This window comes from Ceratotherium simum, chromosome 4, assembly GCF_057802395.1.
Source record: "Ceratotherium simum simum isolate JZ-2026a chromosome 4, ASM5780239v1, whole genome shotgun sequence".
NCBI lineage: Eukaryota > Metazoa > Chordata > Mammalia > Perissodactyla > Rhinocerotidae > Ceratotherium > Ceratotherium simum.
In genome coordinates, this window is record NC_141903.1 from 40,377,709 (window position 1) to 40,394,201 (window position 16,493).

At 36.6% G+C, this 16,493-nt stretch overlaps 1 protein-coding gene across 1 annotated transcript in view; it reads right to left on the reverse strand.

Annotated features, from left to right (window-relative positions):
* Positions 1 to 417: 417 nt before the first annotated feature.
* Positions 418 to 16,493, reverse strand: part of PCBD2 (pterin-4 alpha-carbinolamine dehydratase 2) — a 44,711-nt gene continuing 28,635 nt past the window's right edge. Inside the window, exons 3-4 of the mRNA XM_004420183.3 lie at positions 1,905 to 1,985; positions 418 to 663 (exon numbers count right to left, since the gene is read on the reverse strand). Coding sequence (XP_004420240.2) covers positions 568 to 663; positions 1,905 to 1,985 — 177 coding nt within the window. The 3' untranslated portion in view covers positions 418 to 567. The remainder of the gene's footprint in view (positions 664 to 1,904; positions 1,986 to 16,493) is intronic.

Genomic DNA, 16,493 nt, shown 5'->3' on the forward strand with positions numbered 1-16,493 from the left:
AAGACACTTGTCCTCTCCTTCAATTCCCTGTCTGAAAAGTAAGGATAAAACGCAAGATAGCTCATCCAAGTTTTGTGACCTTTGTAATCTAATTAACTGCTTAAGTAATAACAGCAGCTAAAATCCAAATCAACTTTACCTTCATAAGAATATACGGATATATGTTATACATGGTTAAGACCCTCTACCCACCGAGTTCATCATTCTTTTTCTACCTTATAACTATTCTCCAACACAATGCGTTTGTAAAGTCACCATAATCACTCGAATTTCTAGGTTATAAAATGTGTGAATACTCCTCCATCCCAATTTCTGGTTTTTAAGAATGCTATTTCTCTTTCCAAATACTATTAATATAATTACCTAGGTTGGTTTACCTTATGTATGTGATTAGATACAATGAAAAATACCTCAGGCTCAAGTTTAAATCATTTTGTATTTAAGCACAGATTTTATAAAGGAGTTCAAAGGTGAACTAAATTTACAACTTAATTTGTTCATGTAAATTGCCTTCAAAATACATTGCAGCTAAGATGTATATAAGATTTACATGCATTTTGGAAGAAATCACACAGAAGCAGCTGCTTTTTCAATAAACTTGGCCAGTTTCACATCTCTTTTGGTCAGTCCACCACAGTCATGCGAGGTGAGAGTTATCTGGACCTAAGAAAGAGAGAAGAAGTTTTTAAAACCCTGAGCTATAATTCATGGTATTCTCCTTTGGTGGTTCAGAAATAAATCTATTATTCAACATTCATATTTGAGAACTGGGGAGATTAAATGATTTAGAAAATACTACATTAGGAGTAAGCACAGCATTTCCCAAACCCAATAAACTCCAGGGGCAAAGTCTGCTTCAGGCTGGGCCCAGCAGTCGCCCAGGGATAAAAGGGTTCTCTCATACGAAGGGCAATTCAGCTGCCAGAATCTCAAACCTTGTCTCTTGAAAAAAAAAAAAAGAGAGAGAGAGAGACAGAGGTTCCAACTTAACTCCCATTACTTTAATTACACTGACTATTTTCAGGCCACTGAGAAAAACTAAGCTATCAAATGTAATATCTTAGCAACCATGTTAAAAAAGCCCATTTCCAAATGAGGGAAGTGGGGTGGGGGTAGGGCGGAGTAACAGACTGTTGTTGCTTCTTGACAAATCGATTAAAAAGCAAAAGCAAAATTATAGGCAAAGAGAGGCAACTAGGAAAAAAAACGTTTAACCTGGTACCTGCATGCTCTGAATTATTCCAATAAATGACAAGAATATCATGCGATTTTCTTCTTTCAAAGAAGACTTTCAAAGAGAAAACAAAACCCCACAGAAAACTAGATGATAAGACATTCCAAATGGCATGACTAGAAAGGCAAGGACACTTTTTGGGGAGGGCATGATTCCTCTCACTGTGCCCCATTAAAACTACTTGATGAAGTCTTTTTAGTCTGCTCTTTGTCTTAAAGAAGAAGGTCAGTTCCCACTGAGGATACAGAATTGAATAGTTATTATTTAAAGCACAGTTCTTGAGCAAATTTATTTCAATGCGATAAATAAGGCCATATCTTTCTTATTTGTTACCATTTCTTTCAATAATTTACCTGAAGAGAGCTTAAAAACTTATCTGCATGGCTGATATTCAAGTTTAATTCAGGAGGCTAATTAGGCCCAAATTTCTCATATTCGTTTCAGCAGAAGACAAGCATGAAAGGAAAGAACTTGGTCACTGTTCTCTTGAGCAGATCTGAAAATTTGTTACTAATTTGCAGTAATACACAGGGATTCTGAGAGAAAATATCAGAGAATACTTTCCTAAGCACAATGACACTTAGCTGCACAGGATGACAAAGAAGAAAGGAAAAAAGACGTTTCTTAAACTCCATAATTAAGATGATCCCAAAATAAGACAATTTATTACCTTGTTGTACACATTGAACCATTCGGGGTGATGATTCATCTTCTCTGCTTGTAGGGCAACTCGGGACATAAAGCCAAATGCCTGTATGAGATGAAGTCGAAAGTGATTACTGACACTGCCCTCTGCCCTGGACCTGCGAGAGACAGAGCAATCCAAACAGAGAAAGACTGGGCGAGGATCCTTAGGGAAGCCTGGAGAAACCAAATACGAATGGGATTGCTCTCTGCAGAGCTGGGGTAATAGCGTAGCAGGACTGTGACCTGCTCCTCGATGGTGAAAAACAATCAGGCTCAAATAAACAAACCAGGAAATTGGTCTCACCCAGTGACCTGTCTGGACTCCTTAATTGTCCTCAGGACGAGACTCTCCAAAATAGCCCGGGAATAATTTCCCTTCAACCCAGTGCCCTGGGTCTCACTACCTGGCTCCAGATCTTAGGAGCCACTTTTCTTGTAGCGCTGCTCCTTTTGTTTTTAGTGATTGGGTTGCTAACTAAGGCATCAACCACGAGACTATGGAAAAATGTCTTCTGAGTGTGTCTTAAGCAAAACAACTGGCAGAAATGAACACCTTCCCCATCTCATCTCCCAGGCAGGACAGGAGGGGATGAAAGACTATTTCATTGACATCTAGAGTGAAACAGGAAAGACTGGCTCGCCTGCTCGGGATTTTCTTGCTACTGCCCAGCAGTGTCATTCCAAGGAGAAAGCGTCCCGCCACAGGGCAGAGGGCTGCAGACCCAGCCACAGGACTGATGGTGGGCCTGCAGGGCTCTATCTTCACACCACAGGGAAAGGAAAACCTAATTTTGTTAAGCAGAAGGCAAACTTGTCCTGAGAGAGAAAAAGCATTTTTTTTTGCTTGCTTTCAAATTTTTATGAGGGTAATTGCAAACAATAGGAGAGTCTGTCTCTATCATGTCCAGAAAGCAGAAATATTTGGTAAAACTCTAAGGTAATGGTACATTAATTACAAAGTTACAGTGGAATTCACAGGGCAGTACCCATTTCAGCATGTAAATGAAGATTTAACTTCATTACCCCTATCCAGAAAGACCAATCTGACGTTAGTTGCACTATACTTTTTGGATCACTAAATGGCATACGAGCGCATTTCCAAGTTAACAGTGAGAAATACAGAAGATGCCATGTTAAACAACCTTATGTCATTCATAATGGTTCCTATCTCAGAACCAATTTTATTCAGGATAAAGATTTCCATTTTGACGTTTAAGGCCTGAAGCTTTTCCCAGTTAGGAAAAGAAGGAAGTTCAAGCAAAATCCATTTAATCATGTATGGAATTATCAGTGGGAAAACAATATTCACTCCCCTACCCTTTGTATTTCATAATCTGATTCTCTAGATTATGTGAGGGGAAGGGACAAGTTAAATGTGAGAGTCTGTTTTAATTATTCAAACACAGAGTTAACCTGTATTAAATGATTTCTAATGAGAATTTTTACTCTATTTGCCTATGATGCCCTATTCTTGTTTACCTGTAGAAGAGTTACAAGACTAATCATCACCCCTGAGAGATAGTAATACAGTCATCAAGGGCATGGGCTTTTGAGGCCTGGACTCAAATCTCAACTCTACCAGTTAACTGTCATGTGATTTAACTCCGAGCCTCAGTTTTCTTATCAGTAAAATGGGGATAATAATAAAGAGCTCATGTAATCATTCTAAAACAAAAATGAGATAGAGGATATAAAAGCACTGAGCACATGGGGCCGGCCTGGTGGCATAGCGGTTAAGTTCGCACGCTCTGAGCCCAGGGTTCATGGGTTCAGATCCTGGGTGCGGACTGGCACACCACTCGTCAAGCCATGCTGTGGCAGCATCCCATATAAAGTAGAGGAAGATGGGCACGGATGTTAGCCCCACAGCCAATCTTCCTCAGCAAAAAGAGGAGGATCGGCAATAGATGTTAGCTCAGGGCTAATCTTCCTTACAAAAACAAAAAACAAAAAAAGCACTAAGCACAGCACTTGGCACAAAGTCAGAGATCAGTAATGGCATATCCTGCCATCACTACTGCTTCTGGATAAACCTTACAAAACCTAACAAAAGGTGAAAAGCCCTCCCATAACCTCAAGAATCTAAGATTCCGGTTGCTGTCTTCCAGAAGAATGGCCTTTTCCTTTTCCCATGTGCCATGAATAGAGACTCACACACATATATCAAACAAACAGATAATATGCTGTCGGGTAACACCCTGATGCACACTGGAGAAAACAGCTTAATGACAAGAAATTAGGTGGGCACAGTCAGTTACGGCCCAAGTTCTTAAGCCTTGTGGCCACAATTTCTTTGAACCATATTATCCTAAAAGGTTTAAAGTGATGTTTACAACCCCTTACCATTTCCAAAGAGCCAAATGGATCAAGTGGACGATTTGAACATGTGTAGAAGTGCTCCTCAAATCTCTGACTACTAGCATTCTATCAGCATAGTAGCAAAATCTATTCCATCACAGATGAGACTTAAAAGAGAATACCCACATCCTAAGAGGTATATTGATCAAAGAAAAAGCATCTATCATATCTACATAGAACATGAAAAAAAAGAACACATCCAAAGACCCTCCAAATCTGTATTTTCCTAAGCTTTATATATTTCTCTTCAACTGTCACCTAATATTTGCATTTAATAAAATATCACAAAGTCTGAAAACCACTTACATAGGATTTACTCCTAATTCTTCCTTAGGAAAAGAATATTCAATCTTCTCTAGGAGCAAAGCAACAATTCCATAATCCTTTTTCCATATAGCAGAGCCAAATAATCCCCAAAATATTTATTTTTAAATCCACAAATTAAAAATATCCATAACAATACACATTCAAATTAAAGCAAAAGACTTTCTGCAAGGAAGTTAAATGAGTGGATAGGAGAGGAAAAAAGAAAAACTTCAAAGGGGAATTTTGATTATCTGGAATATAAAAAAGAAGAAATATGACTAAACAGCAAATTTGGCAGATGGTGAAAAGCATTTCTCTCTTCTTTCAAAGATTCTTTTTGCAGCCCTACCTACTTGTTACCACGATGGCAGCTGGAATCTAAACGCCTTAAGGGGCGAGCCCCGTGGCGTAGTGGTTAAGTGCACACGCTCTGCTGCTGGTGGCCCGGGTTCAGATCCCGGGTGCACACCAATGCACCACTTGTCAAGCCATGCTGTGGCAGTGTCCCATATAAAGTGGAGGAAGATGGGCATGGATGTTAGCCCAGGGCCAGTCTTCCTCAGCAAAAAAAGAGGAGGATTGGTGTGGATGTTAGCTCAGGGCTAATCATCCTCACAAAAAAAATAAATAAATAAAGGCCTTAAACTAGCTAAAAGTACAGGCTTTCTAAAACCATTCCATCAAAGAAAGCTGGAAACAGCCCAAGGGAGAATAGACACCACTAACAACCCAGTAAGAAGCTTAGAGGACAACGTTGAGAAAATGGGCAAAATTAAGTAGAAATCAACAAGAGTTTATAAGAATTAGAAAATAATAAATATAGAAGACAAAGTAGATCCAACATACAGATAATTGTTGTCAATAAGAGAACCAAAAAAAAAAAAAAAACAGAACAGAAAAAAATTTGAGATGTAATTCAAGAAAAATTTTCAGAAATAAAATATTTAAATCTATAGATTGTAAGAATTCAACCATGTGTACACATCCTAGTAAAGTTAGTGAACTCTGAAGATAAAAAAATCCTTTTGGCATCTAGTCAAAAAAGATCAATTCACCTATAAGGTTAAAAAGAATCTGGCTGACTTCAAACTTCCACATACCAACATTCAACATAGAAGTCAGATGAGCAATGCCTATAAAGACTTTAGAAATGAAAGCGCAAACAATTTTATACCCAGCTAAACTACCGTTCAAAATCAATGCAACAGATATAATTTTTTTTTTTCTTCCCCCCAAAGCCCCAGTAGATAGTTGTATGTCACAGCTGCACATCCTTCTAGTTGCTGTATGTGGGACTCGGCCTCAGGATGGACGGAGAAGTGGTGCCTCGATGCGCACCCGGGATCCGAACCCGGGCCACCAGCATTGCAGCGCGCGCACTTAACCACCAAGCCACAGGGCCGGCCCAACAGATATAATTTTTTAATGCAATAACTCAGGGAATAATTTCTATTCATCCTTCCTGAGGAAACTATTAAAGGATGAAATATAAGTAACTAAGAAATGAATGGAGAAACTATACCAAAGATACTGGCAAGGAGTGATAAATTCACTCAGCTCTGGGAATACATTTAAAACAATTGTGGGGATTATAGTTACAGGATGGAATGTAAATGTTATAAACTATTAAATGGGTTGAAAGAGAAAGGGAAGTAAATGGATGAAAATAGATGAAAGTAAAAAAAAAATTTTTTTGAAAGCGGAAAGATCAAATGTTAGAGATATAAGTATACTTTAAAGGTATAAAACATAAGCACTAGAAAAAATAATATAAACTAAAACTGCATGGTGAAGGGAAAGTAGGAAAAAGTAAAAGTATAATTTTGATATTGCATAGTGGGGAGGCCACAAATACTATGTAAAGAAAGAGAGGGTTAAGTTTACTGTGAAATTATAGGTATAATGGTATCCACAGAAAGAACCAAAATAAAAATAGAAACTGTCACAATTAAGTAAGTGAAAACACAATCAAAATGAAGCAAAGAAAACACAATCCACATCATGATTTAAATTAAGGGAGAAAAAATATATTGGTTCTGTCATGGTTTTTAAGACCAACTATATCTTTCCAATCAATAAATGCAAAGAGCCTAAATCCAACCAATTAAAAGAAGAGAAAACTTTCCAATGGATCACAAAGCAAAACTCAACCACCAGAAATAAAAGGACACAGACAAATGTAAAACATTTTTAAAAAGAAATCATAAGGGCAATTTACAATTATAAAGTATATCCATAGTGAAGACTGAATAACTGTGACTATCTATACTACAAATAACAGCATCAAAATCAATAGGCAGAAATGACAGGAAATATAGGACAAACAGAAATATTTCTAGTTGGAAACATTAATTCACATCTTTTAACCCATGACAGCAAACAAAAGTAACAATATGGACTACTTAAATACATAATTTAAAAGATAGATCTAATTGACATAGTTTAAATTGTAAAAACTGAGAATATAGCTTTTAAAATATCTATCAAACGTTCATAGAAATTGAACATGTAATAGCCCACGAAGAAAATCTCAATAAATTCCAAAAAGTAGAAACAGTATTGACAACATTCTCTGATAAAATTTAAAACAAACCAAGACACAAAAGTAACAAGAAGTACTACCTGGAAATTTTTTTAAATCCTTCTTTTAAAACTCAGGTCTAAGAAAATATCAAAACTGAAATTGAATAGATATTAATAACATAAGACTATATATAGGATACACCTAAAGCAATAATCAGAGTAACAGAATCTTTAAATAAGTTACCTTAAATTAATAAACTCGAAAGAATAAAAATAAATAAATTACACATCCAATCAAGAAGGTAGATAAATAATAAAATAAACTTAGGAGAGCAGGAATGAATATAAATAAAGAGAAAAGCAGATGTAAATAAATTAGGAAAGAGAAAAATGGTAGAATTAATAAATCCAAAAGCAGGTTATATGAAAAAAGAATATAATAGAAAATCGGTTATTTCACCTAAAAACAAACATACAAAAAGACAGAGAGAGAAAGTACAGATAAACAAAACAGGAAATGAGAATGATGAAGTAACTGCAAATACATATAAAATATACAAAAAACATACAAACATACAAAAAAATTTTTTAACAAACACAAAGCTTATATAAATAAATTTTAAAACATAGGTAAAATAGTTCTCTGAGAAATAAAAATTATCAAAACTGACCCAAGAAGAGAAAAATACCTGAACAATTAAACAACTATGAAAGAGAAATGTGTCTAAGAGTGACACCAAAAAAATAACAGTTCCCAGTCATTTCACAGAAGAATTCTACCAAACCTTTAAGGAACAGCTAATTCTAATACTAATTAAACAGTTCCAGAGCATAGGAAAAAAAAAAAAAAGGACATTTCCAAATCATTTTTATAAACTATCATAAGATTGCTTCCAAATTCCCACAGAGATAGCACATAATAATGAAACTGTAGACTGATCTCATATTAACTGAAATCTTAATAAACAAAACCTAGCAACACACTGAAAGAACAAAAGACCATGAACAAATAGGATTTATTATAAGAATGCAAGGATGGTTCAATATTAGGGAATATATTAATATAATTTATCATATTAATAAATCAAAAGAGAAAAATCATATAATGACTTACATAAATTCTAAAAAAAATTTTATAAATTCAATATTTATTATCTATTAAAACTCCTAATGAAATAGGAATATACGAACCCCTCCTTAATATGACAGAATATACTCCCAGTCCAAAAGACAACATCATTCTTAACAGAAAAACACTAGAATTCCCATTAAAGTCAAGAATAAAACAAACAAGCCAAAAAAACTTCAATAGCCTTCCTATACAAACAACAACTAATTAGAAAATATATTGGAAGAAAAGATCCCATCTAAAATGGCACCAAAAATTATCTAGGAGTAAACTTAACAAGAAACATACAAATTTTATATGCAGAAAACTTTAAGCCACTACTAAAAAATAGATAAATCTTAATACATTAAATTTTTTTTCTGCATGGCAATAAAAACCAACACACAAAATTAAAAGACAAACAACAAATTGTATTTGCAGTACATATTTCCTTAGCTTAAAAGAATTCTTACAAATTAATAAGAAAAAGACTAACCACTCAATTTTTTTAAATGTGCAGAGGACAAACAGAAAAGAAATCAAATGGTTCTTAAACATAAAAACTGCTCAATCTCACACATGATAAGAGAAGCACCAATTAAAAAGTTATATGTCAATTATATCTCAATAAAGCTGAGGGGAAAAAACTAAGTTAAACCTATCAGTTTGGCAAAGATCAAGAAGTTGGTGAAGATATAGGAGAAAAGGCACTCTCAACGTTGCTGGTGAATATAAATTGATATAATCACTATGGAAGGCAATTTGACAATATCTATCCAAATTTAAAATGTCTATGCCCTTAGGAAAACAATGCCCATGCTTTTAGCCCAAACAATTCCACTTCTAGGAATCTGTCCTGCAGACATACTCATACATAAATTACAAGATCGGTCACTGCAGCATGGCTTGTAATAGCCATATACTGAAACAGCCAAATGTCCATCAAATAGATTGTGGTACATTTATACACTGGAATACTATGCAGCTATTAAAAGGATGAGGAAACTATCTGTCCTCTGACATAGAAATACTTCCAAGATACATTACTAAATGAAAAAACAAATGCATAATAATAGTCTATGAACTGCATAAAAAGGAAATAAAGGAACCATTAATATCTTTGGAACGATACATAGGAACTGGTAATAGCGCATAATGGAGGGTGAAAGGGGGAACTGGGTGGTCAAGAATTAGTAACAAGAAGAGACTTACTATATTCTTTGGTACCTTTTGAATTTTATACCATGTATATACCTGATCTATTTTTAAAAATTAGTTTGGGAAAAAATGAAGAAGCTATGCAAATGAAGGTCTCCCTGTAAAGGGAGCTAGGATCCTGCAATGCATGTAACCTGGTTCATATTAAAATATTTTGGCTCATGTTAACTTCTTAACATATGCCTACCTGTTTAGGTGGATTTTTAGTGCCAATTTACAGCATAGTTTGTCTATGAGCCATGTTCTGCTGAGCCACGGCCATTTCAAACAAACATATGGCCAACAAATAACATATAATGGCTGATAATAGTTTCAGTCTTTCCTCTATTGCAAATTACAAACATTTTATGAACAAGTCAATGAATGCATGATGAAGTATGACTTTTTAAGTCACTCTGCCATTTTAAGGAATGTAAGCATTACAATCACAGCAAATTGGGCCAATGAAGTTTGTCATTTGGAAATCTCCAAACCATCAGCAATTAAAAGATTTTTCCATGAACCCCAAATCAAGTATTCTTTGGGAACTGCAATTTTTCTTAAAGTTCCTTTTGTTTCATTTTATTCCATGAAAATATGAAAGACTATCAGATGCATGAAACCAAAACAAAAATCTTGTATCAATCTGTGAAATGTTTAACAGCACCCTGAATTTAAAACGCAGCTTCAGTCCAAATAACATGTATGATTTATTAAAGTCCTAAGACTTAACTTCTAGCACATATTTACAGTATGAATCTTTCATTACTCAGAGCAATTGTCTTTGATATATGTTCTTTAAACTGGCTGCCTTTTATATTTTGATTATAGACTATTTTAATTATGCACTAAAAAAGAACATATCTCCCACTAAGAAAATGAGCACCAGCGACTCCAAAGTAATTTCCCCAGTACAATCTCCATTAAGCCTCTAAATACTTCCTTTACTAATTCAATGAATTAGAACTCTATTGTTTATGAATCACCTTTATGTTTGTAGGCCCATAACCCTTCTTTTATAAAACACAATTGCTATGGAAGGAAATGATATTTATGTCTGATTAGAAATGAAAACACTATTACATAAATCAGTTTGGGCATTTCTTCACGTCTTGAAACATGATCGGCAATTTAGTCTAATTGGTGATCAAGGAAACTATCTTGTGATCAATTAAAGTAATTACCAGATTCCGGCAACACAACCTACCTTAATTTCAGCTAGAGTCTGCACTTCTTCAACTTTAATTAAAAATAATGAAAATTATTAAGCAAAATGCATGGCAAGATCATTGCCAAGCACGCACATGTCACAGGACAGGACCTTGTCTTGGTGTTGGTGACTGATCAATCACATAAACATTGCTTGGTGCACCAAGGAAAGGCGTTCTTTGCCCCAGAATATGATTATGTATCTCACCATGACGTTCTCGCGGAAAACACTGTTAACTATTTTAGACACTGCAAAGGGAATATCAGATCTTGATCTGCATGCAGCAGAAGAATATTCTCAAACTAGCAACATGAGAAATATGAGGAACAAACCCAACCAAAGATGTATTTGATCCACATTTTTTTTCTCCAAACTGCCACTTGTATTTTGAGCACAGTGGTCAATTGCAGAGACCTTAGGGTCAGAGACCTAGGTTCCAGTCCTAGCTCTGCTATTCACTAGCTATGTGACCTCAGAGAAATTACTTAACATTTAAATTAGCCTCAGTTTCCTCATATGTAAAAAGGGGATAATTCATGTAACATCCTTTACAGTATGCCAGGCATTCTATTAGGCACTCAGTTAATACTAGTGATTATTCTCATCATCAGCACTTTAACGTTATAGTGTCTATGGCCTGGAGAGGAAGAATTCCTTACTAAACCTTTCAGAAGGCCAAAGAAATTCACCTCTGCAAGGCTAAGAAACCCAAAAACATATTTAAATCTGTTTCTCTAAGTGAGTATCCTCATAAAAAGATTTCCGGTGAAACTGGCAGTCCATTGGTGAGCATCTTAACCAAGCAGGTGACTCATGTCTCCCTAAGAAGCCAGACTAAAGGCCTTACCTGAGGACCATTCCCTAGGCAGTCCAATGTGTGTGTCTGGGGGCAGACACAACCCCCACCAACCCTGGGCCACTAGTCTACCTGCCTTCTACTTGATCCACTGCAGAGCACAACATTTCCAATAACTCGGGCCAAGAGTATCCAACTCTGAAATTAAAACTGGCTTCCCCAGGCACTGGAGACCACGTCCACAAGCTACTGAAAGAGCAGCCTGCTCTCCCGTGCCCTAGGCTGAATGAGTGCCCCTTCAAGTTAGTGGTAGTAAGTACACCTGTGAGATAGCATGCTCACTTCTAAACAGTGCCTTCAAAGGCTGTATTCACAGAACCATAACATTTTAGAGCCTTTAAAAAAAGAAAAATTTCTTAAGTCACCATTTTTGGCAATTACCATAATATCCTAAACAGCCACTCGGAAAAATAAGACAGCTCTTTTAGCTAATTACACGGTGCCACCTTCAATTTGTTGTTACTGCCATGGAGTCGATTCCGACTTCTAGTGACCCTTTGTACCGGAACCCTGCCTGGTCTTTTTGCGCCATCCTCTCATCTTCCAGCGCTATATCAGACAATGCTCTGCTGCTATTCAGAGGGTTTTCATGGCCAATTTTTTGGGAGTGGGTGGCCAGGTCCTTCTTCCTAGTCTGTCTGAGTCTAGAAGCTCCACTGAAACCTGTCCACCACAGGTGATCCTGCTGGTATTTGAAATACTGGTGGCATAGCTTTCAGCATCACAGCAACATGCAGCCACCACAGTATGACAATTGACAGACGGATGGTGCTTCCCTGACGGGGAAAAGAACCTGTGCTGTAGCAACAAGAGCACTGAAACTTAACCACTAGACCACCAGGGCTGGCTACCACCCTCAATATATATGGTTAAATGAAAAAGCAAGATGCAAAACAGTTTTCCTTTGTAGAATTAGGATTTATCATTACATTAGTAAATACCTCCTGAATTCCCAGGCTAGGAAGACCACTCTTTCCTAGAGATCTACTAGTATAAACCCACTCTTCTCTAGGCAGCAGAGTTTAACCAACATAAACACCTCTACCCACAATTTTCCTTCCTTTCTTTTCCTACCTAAGAGCACTTCCTTTCTGTTGCATTTTTAGTGCAAGTTCCCTGACTAGATAGATTTCACAAAGCTTATGTGTGCCAAAAAGACATTCTGGCCGAGATGATCACAAGCTGAGAATATCTTTTCCCTGAAAAGACGCTACTCATTTTCAAATTCCTCTGCACGTAACTTTAAATTACATTTACCCACATCATCATCAGCTACTATTGGGCAGACCAACAGCTCAATCTTACTAGCTCCTTCTAGAATTCCTCACAACCCTTCAGTTTTGCTCTCTTGGAATCAGCACATTTCACCAGTTTTCTATCCATCTTTTCCCCCTAAAGCAGACTGAAACACTGGTTTCAAAATCACCTTGGGAGGAATCCACCAGAAAAGCCATTTACCTGGAGTTCCCTAATGTCAAAATAACTTCTGATGCCTCACTGGTCACTGGGGTTGTTGATTATTGCCAATCAGTTGTCTCAGAAAACTCTTGTTGGGGGTTTTCTTTCCTAATCTGCTGATAATCCATATTCATTAGCTTTCCAGAGTCTTATGAGGTGAGAGGTATGGCAAAGACTATGGAAGTTTTCTCTTTGTTTTGTTTAGCCACCCTTTAAAAATTAGAATTTACACTCCTTGGTATTGTCATCATTATAAAATTTATAAAAATTCAAATTTACATAGAAAAATATCCCTAGGTTTCAACTTCATGCATTCAAATCACTGAGATATATGGACTATCTGGCTAAACACATTTTTTTCCAAATACATTTTTAAAAATCGAATAATATGCAAAATGGCGGTCTCCTCCCCACGATTTCTTCTTTATAGTCAACTGGCTCCTTTTAAGAGATGCAACAACTACTTACACTATATAATTCCAGTTTATATCTGACATGAAACTCTCTTGCCCTATTATTGTAATAAAAAGAATCTATATGCACTTAATTTTAAAAAGAGAAAGAAAGAAAAAGCAAAAAGGCTTCTGTTCAAATTGGGACATGTTAAATTAAACTGAAAGTCAAAATCCCGTATACCAATAACCAAAAGGGTGGAGGAAGAGGACGAGGGTTCAGCACAGAAAGAACGCCCACTCCCGCACCATGGAAGGGGGGCACTCAAAAAATATTTTAAAGAAACAAAGCAATACCTCATTTGGCTTAATGGTACAGTAAATACATTTTCTGCAAGCAGTACACATTCTATAAAACAGAGTCTTGTCCCACTTCACATCACAAAATATCTAATGGTATAAAAAGGTCTGCATAACATCAACAAATACATGCTTATCCTTTCTGTTACTTACTTTTAAAAGGAATCAATTCTCCTTTTAAGAGTTTTTAAGTACAGTTTCAGCAACATTTGCCAATATTTTCTATAAGAAAAATACATCACCCAAATATTCAAGCCTGATCGGACATCCTGATAATTCCACAGAGGACCTCCAGTGATAGACGGCTGCAATGCATCACTGGAAGAAAACAGCCTGCCAGACCCACTTCTCAGAAAATGGTGCCAATCCAGAAGAAGCCCAGTGCGGAAAGAGACCATCTCATAAGTCGTCTGTATTTATTTGTTTCAAAGTGCACACACGGGTTGTGAACTTGGAAAGGTCCCTGAACCTGTCAGTTTTCAGACACTGAGCTGACGCAAACCACAAATACATTCAGAATTTATCCTCAACCTGTTATGTTGAGGCTTAAAGAGAGATCTATTCTTACTCTTATAGATTGAAAGTAGGGACTTTCTTGTTTTTGTGTTTTAAACGGTATTACTAAAGAATTAAGGAAAAATCTCAGGGCTTGAGGCACATAAAGAGTAAAATAAGCTTGGCACTTACCCTGTTTTTGGTATCAAAAGACTCACAAGGTCTGGTGAGGGTGTCATCACATCCTGAAAAGTCCTAATCCCAGCTCTGTCTCATTCTGTGGCCTTGAACAAATCCTGAACCTCTCTCACCTCTCCCAGTCTCTGTAAATCACCGTGAGTCTGAGGAGGTCTCATAAAAACATGCAGAGAGCTTTGCACAGAAAATGTGCTACTGTGGAAAGCTGAAAAGTTTCCAATTTGCTTGAATCCTACACAAAGTAATTTTAGGCCATTTTTTTAAATCTAGAAAAGTGGCTCTGTGTGGCCAAAGAAACTTAGTTGCATCCTGAATATGAATGAAAAATTATAAGTCTCTGTGTTAAAAATTCACAATTAAGGCTAATAACTCAGAAAACAGTAACGAATAGAGGAAACATTAAAAAGAATAAATGCTTACTTAAGTCCATTCTTTTCAAAATACTCCTATATAAATTACCTTAACTTCAGCTGTTGATCAAGTAGGGTTTTTTGATTTGGGTTGGTTTTTTTTTTTTAACAATTCACAAAGTCCTGAAAGAAAAAAAATGGTTTGTTTTTGTGAACATATATAAACAGGAAAGTTTGTTTTCTCCTCCTTAGAGCAGGCTCCCATTCAGTTCCACCAGAGCAGTCGCCTTCTCTGCGCAGGTGAGGGCTGATGGGCAGGCAGCACGCAGCAAAGTTCCATCTCTGCACCAAGACCTGCACAGCTCGTTTACAATCCCATCAGAGGAAAAGAATGCAACTGGCTCTAAAACACGGGACAAAGAAAGCATGCAGATATTGATGGAGTGGGAGTATGCTGCCATTTGATGCAATTGCTAAAGAAAAATTCTTCCCTTTTGTTTTTAAAAGTTTATTATTTCATACCTTATGCAAATCATACTTTATATATTAGGCAATAATATTTGAGAAATACTCAAGTCAAATTAAAGGCTTCAATAGCCTTGCCAAAAGCACTATGATTTTCCTATAAAAAAATTATTCCAATTTGTTGATCTTACATAGGATGAAACATACTGTAACAATCTTCATAATTTATGTCCTGTTGGGACACAATGATTTAAAGTAACATAATACAGAGCCGCATCACGGCTAATCTAAACCACCTGACCAGATAAACACCAGCTTCCCTTCTCTCTTCAGCAAGGACATTTCTGTTTATTGTCATATCATTTCCTCATTCTAGGAACATGCAGAATAAACGCAGCCAACCTGCATTTCAGTGGGAGGCTGAGCTGGCCTTTCCCATGTCAGGAGGTTTGCGCGCGCACAGGTACCAGTACAATGTCAAGGGCTTACAAGACAGAAAACAATCCAAGAATTCCACCCTCAAAATCATTTACAGCAAAGCAAATATGGATTCATCCAGTACAATCTGGACCAGGTGTGGCGTTATAAACCACAACCTTTTGGAGGTTTTTTTAATGTCACTGAAGAGGTAATTCTTTAAAACAAATTATGGGGCTTACTATGAGCCAAATTTTTATAAATGCTTCAATCATGCCTCTTGCCATGCTCACAGGCACTCATGATCTGATTAACCAAACTGAAACGCCCAAATTAAGCAATGTCTTTTGGGGGCAAGGAATCTTGGTAGAAGAGAAAGACAAAGAGCCCATATGGCACTAACCATGGCCATTTCTAGTACACAACTGCACAGGCAGATTTCAAATTGCGAGGTTTCTCCAGGGTCCAAATCCCTTCACCCTCTTCACATATGCAAACCTTACTGGGCAGAGGGAGGTTTTTAGGGGGACCTAAGGGAAGGGTTTAAAGTTTCAATCGTGAAAGAAAAAGTGCAGGAACACATGTGCATTCAGCAGATAACAATTCACTGAAAATATTTTAAATCAAAACAAAACGCCTGTCTGACCAAATTTTTATAAACTTGGTTGGGGAAGAGGAAAACAAACAATTGTTTAAGGGTGGTTTCAAATACTGCTTTCTGCTATTACTGAAAATTTTCAAAGCTTTTCATGCTCCATTGGAAACGGCTCTGCCTCACAAGCTATTCTGGTTGGTCGTGCCAAAGAAATGGTCTGATACACTTTATTACAAGTTTATCGATTTGCTTACCCAGGCAAATATATATAATTATCTTTGCCC